This window comes from Cryptomeria japonica, chromosome 1, assembly GCF_030272615.1.
Source record: "Cryptomeria japonica chromosome 1, Sugi_1.0, whole genome shotgun sequence".
NCBI classification, from domain to species: domain Eukaryota; kingdom Viridiplantae; phylum Streptophyta; class Pinopsida; order Cupressales; family Cupressaceae; genus Cryptomeria; species Cryptomeria japonica.
The window spans coordinates 320,496,550-320,513,447 of NC_081405.1; the positions used below are offsets into that span (position 1 = coordinate 320,496,550).

General features: G+C 34.6%; 1 protein-coding gene across 1 annotated transcript in view; it reads right to left on the bottom strand.

The window, feature by feature from the left end:
* Window positions 1–205: 205 nt before the first annotated feature.
* Window positions 206–16,898, bottom strand: part of LOC131070619 (dihydroxy-acid dehydratase, chloroplastic) — a 29,112-nt gene continuing 12,419 nt past the window's right edge. The window contains exons 2-15 of the mRNA XM_058006195.2: window positions 13,972–14,043; window positions 13,457–13,504; window positions 12,864–13,018; window positions 12,437–12,631; window positions 12,186–12,297; window positions 11,959–12,028; window positions 11,816–11,874; window positions 11,601–11,724; window positions 11,386–11,456; window positions 1,885–1,986; window positions 1,586–1,666; window positions 1,287–1,445; window positions 1,123–1,182; window positions 206–630 (exon numbers count right to left, since the gene is read on the bottom strand). Of these exons, the coding sequence (XP_057862178.2) occupies window positions 1,132–1,182; window positions 1,287–1,445; window positions 1,586–1,666; window positions 1,885–1,986; window positions 11,386–11,456; window positions 11,601–11,724; window positions 11,816–11,874; window positions 11,959–12,028; window positions 12,186–12,297; window positions 12,437–12,631; window positions 12,864–13,018; window positions 13,457–13,504; window positions 13,972–14,043 (1,299 nt within the window). The 3' untranslated portion in view covers window positions 206–630; window positions 1,123–1,131. The remainder of the gene's footprint in view (window positions 631–1,122; window positions 1,183–1,286; window positions 1,446–1,585; window positions 1,667–1,884; window positions 1,987–11,385; window positions 11,457–11,600; window positions 11,725–11,815; window positions 11,875–11,958; window positions 12,029–12,185; window positions 12,298–12,436; window positions 12,632–12,863; window positions 13,019–13,456; window positions 13,505–13,971; window positions 14,044–16,898) is intronic.

Consider the following 16,898-nt stretch of genomic DNA (forward strand, 5'->3'; position numbering starts at 1 on the left):
TACTACAAGGAATTTCTCGTAGAGCGATGTAGTCTGCCAATGCAATGGATAAATAATGAGTGAGCCAATGCCAATAATCATGCTATGACAATTTTAATTTATTTAGAACCTTCTCTGTAATATTACATAAATACTCAAAATTGGAAAGCTAGTTTTGTGATATGGAATGAAATGTAATTATCAAAAGGCATGCTGAACAAGTTCATACAAAGTAAGCATGAGATTTACCATGCCAATTCCACTACATAAATAAAAGAAATTTAAACTTAACTACAATAATGTGTGTAAACAAACAAACATTCTTCCCAGAAGGAATGTACACATCTTTTATCACAAACGTAAGGAATCATTTGTCTGAATGGAAATGGAGGGCCATCATTTATTTGAATGGACGTGGAGTACCAGCCTGGAACCCAATACACAATAAAACAGAACTTTACAATATGCTTGCTTGAGTAATTATATTGCCCGGGCATTAAGAGCCGTCCCTAGATAGATATAAGTGCATAACTATGTTGACTACCATACAAGAAAGACACCAAACCAGCAGAAGGCATAAAGTCTGGATTATCGTTTGTTGTGGGTACACACTGTCTTTATTTTTGATGACATCATGATATATCTCAAACCCTGCAAAAATCACAAAAAGGTAACCACATATGTTATGCTTGTACTTTCAGCCATTTCACTGCCACTTACTGCAGTTAGCTTTTCAAAAACTCGAAATAAAAATTGAGATAAAACCATTATTTCAATGTTGCACATCCATTTCACTTGTTAAAATATCTTAAGATTAAAACTGAAATAACAAGAAGGTGCTCCATTTAGCTCTTGCTTTTGAAAGAAAATCGACATTCTCAAAGCGTGCAATCGTGAGAGAAGAACAGAAAAGAAACTCAACATCTACTTTGTTTGATGATATAAATCACAATTGGTTACTTTCCTTAATGAACATTTGCCTTTGTCATATTGAAATCAGCAGAGATCACAAACCTCTCAAAAATAAAAAATGAAAAGCCTTCAAAATGCCTTTGCTGATGATTTTTTTATCCTAAATGGTGATATTTCTAATGCACTAGATGCATGTAAATGCTTGAATATTTGCAAAACATGGCTCATTACCTTAACATTTTACTCATCTGTGACACAGCCCTCAGCTGCAGATTTCACATTTTTTATGTACTGCCAATACATTGTAGTTGAATGTGAGAATAATGCATATCAACAAATAAAACCAGTCAGTTAGGAAAAACCAAAATGCATGTATCCATCAAGCAAAAGCATACCTTATATAATGTTCCTCTATTAACTTTGTATGGTGGAGGAGACCATTTCGCCCGCCTTTCTGCAAACTCCTTTTCTGTCAAAGCCACATCTATTCTCTTTGTCCTCACATCAATAGTGATCATGTCTCCATTTTGGATCAGGCCAATGGGACCCCCTACCTAAAGTTATAAAGCATAAAACATTGGACTGGTAAACCTTGAGAAGATGAATGCAAATGTGATCCCCAAAAATTGACCAAACAACAGATGAGACAAAAGGCTACAAGGACAATGGAAATAATTTTGAAACAAAGGAATACCTGTGCCTCAGGGCATACATGGCCAACAACAAAACCATGTGAACCACCTGAAAATCTTCCATCTGTTAACAAGGCCACTTCCTGCACAGATTGAGCAATTAGCAATTGGTCAGCATCTGAAAAGACCATACTTACCCAATTGAAACAAACACCAACTTTGCAGTTAAGTGCAACAAACTCCAGCATACCCTCAAGCGATTATTGATTTCAAGCAATAAAAAACTACTATCAGAACACCAAAAACAGTAATACTATTGCCACAAAAGTGTACCGTCACTAAAAACCTTGCATCTCATTACCTTGCCAAGACCAGCACCCATAATGGCACTAGTAGGAGTTAACATCTCTAGCATCCCAGGCCCACCTTTTGGGCCCTCTCCCCTTATAACAACCACCTTTCCCTGCAGTTGTAAATAGTAGAAACAATAAGCAATATTGGAAACCCTGTTGTTTTACAGAAATTCTGATTTAGTGACATACAAATCCCTCAATTTTCATTATGAATGCAAGATAAATGGCTTTTGGGGGTGTACACATTAAACAAAATGTAACAATAATATCTCAAGAAACTAAGCTTAAATTTCACATATTGATCTACCAAAAAGATTGATTTTATTAAAAAATAGAAAGATGGTTAATTTTCTGAGTTCCATGGAGTTTCAGGGACCACTATGGTAGGGGACAGTGGGATGCATTTCAAGGAAAGGCTGTCCGGAGGGCTATAGTGTCTCCAAGAAAGGATTTGGGTAGCCACAATTGAAGGAGAGCCTAAAGGTAGCCTCCCAAATAATTTCTTCACTAAAGAATGAGATTTTAATTTTCCTCACTTACAATATCAGCTTCTCCTTACTCTATGATATATGTCATAATCTGTTCATTCAGTGACCCCATGTTTGGCCCTTAACAATTTCTAATTTTATGGCCGGTCATAGCACATAGGTGAGCTTCCACTCGACTACAAAAGCTCTTACATGACACCATAGTGACTACAACACCAAAGAAAAGCCCCACCTCCTAGTTGTTCAATCACCATAACATATTTCCATAGAAGTGATGCTTGATCATATTTGAATTGTCTACTTGCCTCAACAACCATTGAACTTGAACTAGCATCTATTTAAAATAGATTGCTAGTATAAGAAAAATAAAATTCAAAAATTCAAAAATGTAACCCTAAAGTATGTTATCTAAATATAACAAAAAAATACAACCCTGCAATACATCTAAACATAATAAAAAATTAAATAAAGTTTTAAAAAAAGCTTTTAAACTGTTTTTAAGAAAATCTATAAAAAATCTTAAGAAACTAGAAAAATTATCACCAAATACTTACCTTTGATTGGCAAATGTCCTTTGCGCAAGCTGATCCCTTCCTCAGCACTTAGTAAAGTCTTTGGCATTTTTGCCATCATTCACTTTTGAAACAAATCGGCAAGCTTGAAAATGCAAAAAAGGCTACTTTCAAAGATACTAGATGATTGTGTGAGCTTGTGTTTGTGAAATGAATCGATAGCAAATATGTTTTGGGATGATTTTAAGTATTCAATCATGTTTTAGGGTTAGAAAAAGCTTTATTAAAGTTAAAAAATTATGGATTTGACGTTTTACTGTTTTTTTCAAATTAATAATATGTCTATTCTGTGGGTTCCCTAGAATGTGGTTGGGCAAACTTTCTCCTACATTTAGCAAACCCTTTGAAACCATGTTTTTTCTGTAAACTAGCACCTTCTCTAGTACCAGAACATGTTTGGAAACAAGAAGGAAATGGAAAAAACATGATAACATAGGGTTTGCCAAATGTAGGACCCCAGAGATTGACAAACTATATCCACTACTCCGAAGTCTACTTGCATCCTCAATGCTATATATTTTCAAAAGGGCCTTCATAAACCCCTCCTTTACATCTTCATAATCAAGAGGAAATCTATCAAGTCTAGCGCATACCACTTGGGCTTAAAAGGATAGGCAATCATATGAAGAGGGCCATTCATTGTGTTCCACAATATCAGCTTCTCATTGAAATGTAATTTAGGATCCTTGTCATGAATTGCTTGATACATTTGATCCAGCATCATGTCAAAAAACTCAAAAATCTTTCTAACGCTTAGAAAGTCTATATAAACATACATGATTACCCCCACAACAAATGATATGATGAAGCAAATATTTGCAAGCAACATTTAAAAATTAAAACTATTAATTTTTAAATAAAATTTAAAATTAAAAACAAAATACATTTATATTAAATAAAAACATATTGCTTGATAGTGGACAACCAAGCATCAACAAGCACCACTTATTTTACCTTCTTCACTTCATTAGTCTTTGATTCAGCCCACCTCTTCCACTCTCCACAAACCACCATGCATTGCAATGTCTCCCACACCTCCAACATCCTCTCTAGCAAAATGAAATAGCTAACATAACTAGTCTCAACTGGTTTGAGGAATCCTTTGAAAAATAGAAAAATAATGCAAGTGATGTATGGTGGTTACATACAAACATGCGTATATCTCTGGTTTTGGCCACTACTATCTTGGCCCAATCTATTTTTTTTTTCTTTCAAAGCATGTGCACAACATTGAATCCAAAAAATGTGTTTGTAAGCTCTAAACCATCAAATCAGCTAACATACAAAAATGAGTTGAATCTATCACAACTTGTACAACATTAGAAGGTCAAACTTCCTCTATGGCCTCCCTCAAAATGCCAAACTGTTAATCAGCATCCTATGTTTTCCAAAGCAATCAACAACTATAAGAAAGTATGAACTAGCAGAACATTTAAATATAATTTCAACAAGTGGCCAATGTTGAATATCAATCTCCCCATCAATGGCAATGGAACAAACTATCCCAATCCATGTTTGCACCATGTCCTCCATTAATACATTCACCTTAGAATATTATTTGTTGAGGGAAGTATACAATCTATGCTCTCCAAAGGCTGCATAAGAGGGTCCAGTTGCATTTGTTTTTCTTAGCATTTCTTTGAAATAAGGAGACCTTGCCACATGAAATGGGATGGCATGGGCATAAAAAAAGTGGCTCTAAATCATGGGCTTCCTTACACTATTGCGAATTCAACAACTCTTTTGCCATGGTATTTTTCCCACCTATAATAAAAATGGCCTTCCTCTTCCCTCTATCATAACACTCTTCAACTAATAAACCAAATGCTCTTGAATAGATGGCAAAGGTGTGGATGCACATCTACTAGTAATAGTTTTTGCTTCACTCTCCCAAACCAACTTTGTCATTTCAAACCATTATTCCTATGTTATTTCCAAGCAAACCCTAACCCCCTATCCATGCTCACTTAATAAATGATGCTCAACTCTACGATAGCTTCTACAAAAATATATTATACAAACATGACACAACCAATGCTTGCTTCCCCTTACATGTTTAGCTTGATTATTGCCCAAAATGGTGACAAATAGCATCAAGCTCTTTTTGGGAGTTGAAAGAGCCTTTTGCAAACTTCTGGAGAGTGGATGAAGGAGATGCAAAACAGTTTTTAATGTTGCAATAGAACTTGTGTTTGGATTTTCAAAAGAACAGTAACTCCTAACAACTACTTCAACTTCATTGTGCCTAGGGCTTACATTGGCATCTTCTTCACTGTCCATCCAACATTCATCACTACTGCTCATTTTTACTAGCAAGGATGAAAGAAATGTTTGACAAGTTACTAAAAACTATGATTTTTTGTGACTCACAATAAATAGAAAACTAAAAAAAGCAATCATTATCGAAGTGAATTTTTTTAAAAATGAAAATTGACTATTATACAGTCATGGTGACTATAGAAACTACCTTGCAATGACCAAAAATGTCTTCAAATAGTGGCTACAGCCTGCAAATCATATTGTCCTTCCCTTCTTTCTTCTTCTAATAACAAAATTGTTAAAAATGTCTTGAAGCTGCTAGGAAAATTTTCAAAAACTCTAATCAAGCAGCAGAAAAAAACAAAGAAATTCTTATGCCTTATGTTTGAAGGCTTCTAGGGTTGGATAAGGTATGAGGATCAAACTGCAATCATGTTTGAAGGGCTACAAGTTTGTAGTTATATCAAAAGGAACGTGAAGATCATGTGATCATTCATGAATGTTGAAGGAGGCCTTGAGTTGCAAAAACAAGGCTGCAACTTTCATAAACGACATGGGATTTGCAAAAAAAATCCACAAAATTTGTAGCCAACACAAGAAAGAGATTTGGAACTGTGGAAGGTCATAACATTTGCAGTGGCTTTGCAAGCAAAAAACAACCTATAGTCATTTGCAGGTTGCAAAAGCACACAATCTAGCTCTTGCAAAAGTAATGGGCTCCTTCAAGATTTTTTTTTAACAAAGAAATTCTTATGTCTTATGTTTGAAGGTTTAACAAAGAAATTCTTATGTCTTATGTTTGAAGGCTTTTAGAATTGCATAAGGTATGAAGGTCACGCTAGAATCATGTTTGAAGGGCTATAAGTTTGTGGTAAAAGGATCATGAGGGTCATGTGGTCATTCCTGAATGTTGAAGGAGGTCTTGACTTGCAAAAAAGAGGCCGTGACTTTCAAAAACGACATGTGATTTGCAAAATAAAACTTAAGACTTGTAGCCAGCACAAAAAAGAGATTTGAAAATGTGGAAGGTCAAGACACTTGCAGTGGTTTTGCAAACAAATAAAAAACCTATAGTCACTTGCAGATTGCAAAAGGGCACAATCTAATTCTAGCAAAAGTTGTGGGCTCCTTCAAGCTTTTTTTTTAACAAAGAAATTCTTATGTCTTATGTTTGAAGGCTTTTAGGATTGCATAAGGTATGAAGGTCAAACTAGAATCATGTTTGAAGGGCCAGAAGTTTGTAGACATGGCAAAAGGATCGTGAGGGTCATGTGGTCATTCATGAATGTTGAAGGAGGTCATGACTTGCAAAAAAGAGGCTGCGACTTTCAAAAACATGAAATTTGTGAAAAAACCTCGAGATTTGTAACCAGCACGAGAAATAGATTTATAATTGTGGCTGGTCACGATATTTGCAATGGATTTGCAAGCAAAAAAACAAGCCATAGTCACTTGCAGGTTGCAAAAGAGCACAATCTAGATCTTACAAAAGTTGTGGGTTCCTTCATGATTTTTCGTTTTTTCGTAGCCAGATTGTGGCATTTTCCTTGCTGGTTAAAAACCCTAGTTACAATCATAGGTATTTATGTTTTGATTCTCCTTGCAAAGTCTAAAAATTTGAAGTTTACAAATTTAAGTAGGGTTTTAGAAAAATTCTATTTTCTAGATCAATTTTTTCAAGGTTAGTATATTTTCTAGGATTGTTAGTTTAATGACCAATATTCAAAATTCAGTGTTGATAGAGGCATACAAATTGACCAGGGAAAATTATTATATCTAGAGCCACAAGATGCTCACAATTGTGGAGTATCAGTTGTGGGATGGAAATATCCTAGGTTGTGAACCTATCAACAACACAGATGATTTTGATAGGCATCATAGAGAAGCCCTACTAATTCTGGAGTTGGTATTAGATGATTTAATTATTTAAGCTCGAAATGCTACATTTGTACACGTGATATGGGATAATTTAGAAGACAATTATCAAGTCTTTGATAAAGGCATGATTTTGTATTTAAAAACTATGCTGTTTTCTACTGAATGCATGAAGGTGCGTCTTTGTCAAAGCATCTTTTGAAACAACAATTTTAAAGATCAACTTGTGAAGGTAAACAAACCAATTGAAGAGGAAGATATGGTTGCTCTAATCATCAATAGTCAACTGCCCTCATCTGTGGAGGCTTCAAAACTATAGGTGGAAAGATAAACTTTGACCTTAAACAAGAACAGTTCATATTCATTATAGAAAAAATGACAACAAGAGCAAATGAATGAAGTTCCTTTTGGGAGTTCAAAAAGTACACTTGCTGGGCTATTTCAAGGTATTACTATTAAGCAACATTCCTCTTCTTCCACTTCACAACCACAGAAAAAGGTACAACACTTCTATTGTCAAAAATTTGGGCATGTGAAGAAAGATTGTAGGAAAAAAAATATGATTTACCCCACAAGCCACAAAATGAAACTAATGTGGCACCTACTATTGAGGAAGACCATGATGAGGAATTTGCATTGATGGCTCTTACAATCAGTTTCAAAAGTAGTTGTTAGTTCTTTGATTCAAGTGCATCCAGACACTTCATGTGCCAAAAAGACTAATACCTCAGGTTTATTGTTGATAATGGTAACAAGGATTATGTTTTACTTGGTGATGGCAAGTTACATAAGAGTTAAAAGAATATGTGATGTGAGAATTGTACTCAATGATGAGATCAAACTTTTAATACAAAATATTTGGTGTGTTAAGTCTGAACAAAAATTTACTCTCTATGAGACATATTAGAAAATCCTAACATTCTAGTTCAATTTCATGGGACAATGTGAATTGTCTTTGATTTAAAACATGTTAAAACAATTTCTTACGGCTTTAGGCCAAGAAATTTGTACAAAGGCTTAATACAATTTTGTTCTTGCTTCGCATGTTGTGCCACAGGAAACTCAATCCGATCATAAAGTTAATGAGGTCAATACAAAAGCTAGTCTTATTGTGCCATTCATAGATCATGTGGTATTTTAGTGTGTTGGCCTTTGGGCGGTTCTTCTCCACCTATGTATCAGCAATATAGAACTAGAGGCATCTCCATTCCAGCTGAGGTTTGGTCCATACAAAGTCTGTCTCTAGTTGAGACTTTGTCTTCATAGCATTCGCCTATGGTGCTTGTAATATACACCCTTGTTTTTTTGTGTTTTGTTTTCAGTTTTTAATTGTTTTATAAAAATAAACAGAGATGTAGAAAAAGTTAAAGCAATAGATTTATTTGCAGCAATGAAACAACTGAAATAACTCTTCAAATACAATATTTCAAAATAACAACCACAATAATCTCATAACCATTTTTCAAAATTGAAAGTACATTATATCATCAAAACTTAAGACACCCAGATAATGAAATTGCATTACAATAAAATATCAAACATACTCATTTGCTGTTTACAAATAATACTGAGTAATGGCAGAAAACCAGCAAACTAGCAACATAAACCCTACACACCACCTCCAAGGGCCACGATTTGAAGGAATATGAAATTGCAGGCCTGAACGCCACCAAGAAGCAACAAACCACCCTCAAACCCTAGCCACCCTTATTCACAAAACTCCATGCCCTCAAACAGGCTGTACAGCCAGCAAGAAATAGATACGATCTGCTCCAAAAATCTTCAAACAACTCTTCAATCTTTGTATATTCCTCAAATCCGTACTGAAGAACTATACTGAAAAACTGAAGTATCAAACTTATGTGATTCCTGAATGAAATCACCACAAATCCTCCAAGTCAGATCTTTCACTAATGAAGAGAATGTCCTCTACAGAGGTTTTCGTCCTCACAAAGCAAAGGAGTGAACAAGTTCAATCCAAACAATTTGTTTTCAAAATATCAATCCAAGCATCTGCAAAATGAGCTCCAAATGTCTTAATAAAGGGCTCTCCAATTCCCACGCCCACTTAAGGTTTTCACTATTTTAAATAAATTAACATCACCTTATGTCTCCCCTTTTTAAGTGCCCACGCCTAGGAACATTTCATTTAAAAAGACAACTTAATATTTCCCGAGTGCCAACTTAAGCAATGTTCACTTTTTTAAATTAAATAACACTAAAGTTAAATCTTTAATTTAACTTCAACATTTTAACGTTATTTAAATTAAAAGCTTTGGACCACATTAATTGCCAAGATATCAACATCAATTGCATCCACCAACATTCCTAAAATAGAAATACTGCCAACTGACCAAGTTGATGTCCAATTTGTCACTTACAATAGTATGGACAAATTGCCTGAATCCACTCTAGAAAAGGACATTATGCAAATCTCAATTGCCTGAGCTCAATGCAACACTTGTCATCGTCAAATAGGCCCGATTAAATTGTCAACATGAGTCCCCTAACCCTAACTCATTACCCTATGGGAACCCGCTGAATAGGCTAACGGTCACCATATTAATAGGGCTTAGGAAGGGGACATTACAGTGCTTCAGAGGCCCCAATGGTATTTTGAAAACAAGCACCATAATAACTTTCCAAAACTAGATGCACCATCTTGGAGGATAGGAAACCAATTGGTAATTCATAAAAGAGCATTTTCATTTTGCTCTTTTTGCTTATCTTTCTCAAGTGTTTTCATAAAAGTTGCTCACCATTTTTGTGTCTTAGGAACCATATTGTACTTTAATGACTACTTACTAAACCTCCCGTAAAGTCAAAAATTGCATGCCCCTTTGCAATTTCACCTACACTTTTGTAGCCACTTTACTGTCCATTCCCCTAGCATTTGAATAGGCTTATTTCAGCCCTTGCATCAGCCTTTTCCTCTCAGGATGCTCAAGAAACTTTTTCAGCAACTACCTTTCTGCATTACTTTTGCATTAACCATGTGTTCCTATTGCCTCCTATTTCTGAGCGCAATTTGTATGGACACTAGCACGTCGCACTAGCGTACCACGACATCTTGACGATCAAAGGTCATTTTTGAGTGTTTTGTCACTTGTCAACTGCCCAAGTCAGTGGAAATGGCTCAAATCTTCTGAACGGCTCAATGGCCCTTTCTTTCCCTCTTATTCTCTCATTTCAAATCTATTATTTCCCTCCAAGCAATCTGTCTACATTCTTTTCACTTACACATCTCTCTCTCTCTCTCTCTCTCTCTCTGTGTGTGTAGTTTGCACAGTTTTCTACAACTTGCTACAACAATCTCAAGCTCTCACAATAGTATTTGCAGCTCTCTTAGCTTTTTCAAGCCTTGCTGGTAATATCTTTCTACTTGTCTTATCACTTTGAGCATTATGGGATGCATCACATCCCTTATCTATCAAATCATTTTTTTGTCTATTTCTACTTTGATCTATCAACCTATCTCGCTATTGTGGAGGTGGAATCACCAAAATAGGGACTTGACTAAGACAAGTCTCCAAACAGCCCCAAACATTTTTCCTCTTTTGTGTGTGAAAGGTTTATTAGAAGCATTCGAATGCACAGAGGTTTGTATAAATTTGTTTTATTTCTATTTATCTTTTTATCTAATACTTGCTATTACGTTTCTGACTTCTGGGTTTTGCAGATTGGTCAAAATACAAAGTTGGGTTTTTGCTATTTTCCGAGTCTTTTCCACCTCAGTCCGTATGAGACATCTACACGCTGTGCTGGCGTCCTTGGCCGAGACGCTCAAATTTGGACAGAAAGTTCTCTGTCATCTCCACTTTCAATTTCTGTACTCAGAAATTTTATTTTATTTATTTATAACTAAATATCTTCACCAATTTAATTAGTTAGAGATATTTGAAAGTATGTTGTGAAACTGGCTCTCAAAGGAATATAGTTTTCCTTTTGTAGGGTCACTTTTCCTCCATTACACCTCCAAATCCTTCTAGTTTAGTCATTGCGGAGGGTATTAGAATATAAGGACACAATAAAGTGTATGTTTACACTTGTAAGTAATAAATTAAGTCATTGGTTGTAAGTTATCCATAAAGTTGTTGTAAGGAGGTTGTAGTTCTTGAATGAGTAGGTTCTAATAGGATGTTTCTTGAATCTATATAATGCAGTACTCTCCCCATAAGATGCACTCTTCTCTCTCATCTCATTCTTTTGTTCTACTAACAGTTTTTAGTCAAGTTCTCACGAGTTTAGCCAGTTCTTGGCAAATTTTGCATTATAAATCAAACAATGAAAAAATGATCAACCAAAAGTTCCATACCTTGAAACTTTGTGGATTCTCAGAAATAGCTGCTAACATGGACTCCTCTCCTTCAAAAACAAGAGCGGGTCCTGCAAGTCTTAATGCATTAGACCATTACTAATAAGTATAACAGAAACCAAAAGATTTATTGTCAATAGTAATACACTACAAATATTGCATTTTTTAAGAAGTGCATTTTTCATGAATTTATATAATGGCTCCAAGACTAGCACCTGAAAAATAAAGACCCTCCTTCCCCGTAATTTTTGCAACAGAGCCATCTGGTGCTAAGTTGCCATATAATATCTGAATATGCCCGGTTGACTTGATTGGATTTTCTATGGGCCTCACTATTTGCTGCATTGGCACAAAATAATAGATTAGAAACTGAATTGTTTTTTAAAATAGAATTTAACCACAAAGTCATGCCCCATGAACTGTATCTTACCTGACCCTCTGTTAAAGGAGGACAGTTTTTGACATTTTCTCCAAGTGACTTTCCTGTAACTGCAATGATTGTGAATGTTTTAATAAGTGGTCATGAATAAAGGTAATATGGACCTTCTCTAACATTAAACATGAAATGCTCACCTGTTATACAATCACCATCTAATAACCCCAGCTCCAGTAGGTAGCGTATAACTGCTGGTGTTCCTCCAACCTAAATGAAAAACATTCTATAATCAATTTAGAGGGATAGAATGTGAAGAAATTATGTAATTGATATTCTAAATATCATGTAACCTCTTCCAACGTAAAAAGATATTAGATTTGCAATGCAAGAAAATGCAATACATCCACATAAAATAACTCTATACCTTATGAAGGTCTTCCATTACATATTTTCCACTAGGTTTGAGATCAGCAAGAAAAGGTACTTGATCACTAATCCTCTGGAAATCTTCGAGAGTTAAATCCAAACCCACTGATCTACAATAGAAGTATCAGCACACTTACTAAGCACAATTGCTAAAGAAAATGGTATTCTGATAATTTGGACAGATTTTATTGTAGAGGTATTGATCTCTAATGCATCATTCAATGCAAACTAAGAAAGAGGTTATATCACCTGGCAATGGCAATCAAATGCAAGACAGCATTAGTGGAGCCACCAAGAGCCATTGTGATGACAATTGCATTGCGTAAGGAATTCATGGTGATGATATCCCTTGGCTTCAAATCAAGACTTATCAATTTCTGAAGATACTTGCCAACAATACGGCATTCATCCAGCTTCAGTGGATCCTCTGCTGGTATTGAAGAACTGTGCCAAAAATCATCAGTTGAGGAAACACAAAGGCACTTAAAATTTTCAAGAAATGAGACACGCATAGCCAATATTTTTCCAATGGAGATTAATTTATGGAAGACTCAATTAAAATACGAAATCAATAAAAGTACAAAACACAATGAAACATATGGAAGATGGTGAACTCAGTAAAAAAACGTAAATAGATTGCCAAAATTTCAATGTCATTGACAACAACCACATATACCTGTACGGAAGGGTCATGCCCATGGTCTCAATTGCAGTTGCCATAGTGTTGGCTGTATACATGCCACCACATGCTCCTGCACCTGGGCAAGAATTGCGCACCACATTCATTCTCTGCTCATCGGTGATTGTCCCATTGACATATTCCCCATAAACCTGCCAGACGTACCAGGGAGACACAACCAATGTTAAATGTGAAAATAGCACTCATTCATAGCTAGAATAATCTAGTCTAACCTGGGATTTACCATAGTTTATAAAGGGAAGGGTAAGGAAGTAAAGCAGTTTTAAGAATAACTCTAAAAAATCATAATTTTAATAGATTTTAATGCATCAACTTTCCTTACTAAATGAAAGAAGTTAAAAACCAAATACATAATTTAGGTTTAATTATCATTTTATTGACAACTATTTTGATAGACTCTAGGAAACAGCCTAGGTATTTGCTGAACCAAACATGATAAAGATATACCATCAACATATGAAATTTGATGTACCTCACTTCAAAATAAGAATAACTATCTAATTTCCTCAGTTGAAAAGATTATACCTCCACGACAAGATTAAAAACATAAAAAATATCAAAATAGGCACCTGAAAGGCTGATATAATATCGTAGGTTTCACCTTGAGAATGACCAGGCTGCAAATAAATAAGATGATCTGAGATTAGAGGAAAGCCTCAAATTTTGAAATTCAACTCTTGTGAACCAATATTTAACAACTTTTACAATTTTAAAATCTGAGCCTTAAAATAACTGACAATTTTGCTATTTTTAATGAAAAGAGGACTGTTGAAATCTCTTTAATAGAAAAGAGTGTATAAGTTACTTCAAATATTCTTTTTACAAGGTTCTGTTCAGATTTATCATGTACCCTGACAGAAAAACATACTTCAGACACAATGACTTAAGCAGCCACCCCAGCATACAAAAATCTCTTCTCTAAGGATTTCAAAATAGATGTGTGAACATAATGTTTTCCCAACATTTATATGTATTCTATTCTTTATATAACTTCCCAATCTTTTATAGAAACTTCATTCAGATGCCAGCAATTTCAAAATGATCTCAGGAGAGTGATGATTGCCCTTGCAAGGAAATAGCTGACCTTAATCGATCCTCCATAAACCATGATGCTAGGTCGATTGAGTCGCCCCATTGCCATAATGGTACCTGGCATCTGCATCAAAGAAAAAAAAACAAATACCACCAATCTAAAAAAACTGTAATCAAAAGAGATAACGTCTTCCAAAGCTCAGAAGATAGTAAAATAAGAAAATACAGTTAACCCATTTATAAGGACACCACACAAAAGACATCCAAAATATTGCATGTAGGATTTATCACTGTTTCTTGAGGATGTGTCCTTTGTGTTGCGAGATGCATTTACCATTCTCTAGGGGGCAAGGAGTGATGCCTATCAATCATCCTTGAGCCATCCCTTTAGCAATGAAGTGTTTATCATTCATTTTCCCCAGCCCATCCCCCAGCCAGCAAGGGACACCTAACATCTCTCAATTTCAGATGGCCAATAAACAGTTGCATGCAACAGCCTAGAGATTCTTCTTAAAGTTTATTTGTTCAATCTACTAGAAAGTGAGATTTTGAAAAGTGATTGGAAAAACAACCAACACAAGTTAAAAATATAAACAATTAAACCTATGCTCAAGTTCCATAGTGCTATTTACACATATCTGGTTCCAAGATAGTATAACAACACAAGATAATTGCCAAAATAGAAATGCATCAGTTCCCAAAAATCAACAATAAACATTATAAAACATAAATAGATTGCCAAGTCTGATGCATCACTAATTTTGACACAAAACTACCAACATATCTTACAACTTGCATGAAACAAGCAAGTGATTAAGGTAACCAAAGGGTAATGTAACATACAGAAATAATGTCACTTGGCTTACCAAAACTCTAGCATTTTAACAGGAAATTATTTCAAACTATGCCCACTTTTTCCATAGCAAAATGAAAATATATAACAAAGGAAATTAGTGAAATACATCATATCCTAAGTTGTCAATTCGGATACAAGTATGGGTGCAAGTATGTGGCTATGATATGCCAGTATGGCAGATTTTTTGGGGGAGGTTGGATATGTTACGGGTGCATCTGTACCAAAAACTGAATATACATATTATCCTATATTTAATTTTACTATTTTAATTTAGTCATTTAAATATACTATTATACCCAAAATCGGCGGGGAAATCGGTCAATTCAGCAACATAAATCATATTCTGAAGGCTTTCTCAAGAGGGCCAGGATTCAAAGCCTATAGGCACACTTGCTAGAGGAGTCTCATTGAAACAATCAAAAGGCGATATAACACAGTAATTGTTAGAATTTAGTGCTTGACATTTTGAATAAATAGATAAGTAAATAAATCAACAATAGTATGTTAGTTTATTAAATAAAGGGAGTTAGTTTTGGGAGATATATGGGAAATAAAGGCTTTACAAATCCAATATAATGTAATAGATTTTTGTGTAGTGTGAATGACTAAATTTTTCAATTGAGAGTAATCTCATTTCTCTTTCATTTTATCATGGTCTCAATTTAGGTTTCTTTGTGGACCTCTCTCTGATCGCCTTCCATTCATTTGTTTCTACCTCATAGTGATATTCACAATGGTATTGCAATGAAGACCATGTGCAACTGCTATTGTTTTCCACCATTCTTCCATCTGTCAATAGGTGAGCAATGTAGACTATGTGCAAAATCCTTTTGACTGCATTCATCTGCATCTCTTCTCTTTCTTTCCACTGTGTTCATTTTTGCCATTGTTTGACACTTTAATCTATTCATTGTTATCATCCCAAAATTTTAAATTTTAAATCATATGTATATACAACAATCTGCTGCAATAGTGTGTTCACATCAAGCATTGAAATTGGGTGGATTCAAGTTTTTTGGGGGGCATTGAATTGCCAGCAGCAGTGGGGGATTTGAAAGGTCATTTAAGCAATGATAGATGTTTGAATCAGCAGCAATAAAAGGGCATTTAAGTAGTGATAGGCATTTGAACCAGCAGCAATAAAAAGGCATTTCAACAATGAGAGGCATTTAAAAGGGTGTTTGAAGTTTTAAAAACAATTTTAATTAATATTACATGCAGTGTTTTAATGAGGCATTGAGGGGTTTTTGAGGCATTTAAATAGTTTCAAATACTTGAAAAAGTTTATTAGAAGTGCCATCAGCATTTATCCATTGTTTTCTACTAAAATATCATTCCAGATAATTGTTGTGCCCAGCCACTTTGGTTTTAACTGAATTTTTTTATACTTTGGATGGTGTAAGGATTGGAACAACAAACAAGTTGTTGCATATTTTTTCCAGCTTGAAAGAGGTAAAATATTTCAGTTTAAAGAATTTATATTATTTGTATGAAATATTTTTACGAATAAGATATATAAAGGAGAAAATAATGTGAAATTTATTGGAGATATAAGGTATTTTTTGTCAGGACACATTTTCAATTGAAGCCAACGTCCATTGAATACAAAATGGATAAACTAAGCCTTTATGAAAAGCTTGACAGAAATGATTTTCATAGTTGCCAAATTCAAATACAATTGATATTAATACAAATAAATCTCTAGGATATTGTTGATGAAATTGTGACAAAGCCAATAGATGCGGATGAACTTTAAAACTGAAAGGTAAAAAATAAGAAAGCCTTGGCTATAATAGGCCTCCGTTTATCTAAACCCCATTTATATCATGTAGATTTTAAAAAATCATCTAAGAAAATCTGGGAGCAATTATATATTCTATTTGTATCAACAGCTGATAGTGAAGAAATAACTATAAAACAAACAATGTATGAATTGAAGATGGAAGAAGGTGAAGATATAGTGTCTTACATCAATAAGTTCCTTGATAAATCAGTTGGCTAGTATAAATGAAGATTAAAGGAAAATGATGCAAAAGCCATACTTTTGAACATTATGCCAAGCAATATGTTTCACAAAGTATTCGCCTTAAGCAAGAACAATGAACAATGTTCAAAACAAGCGC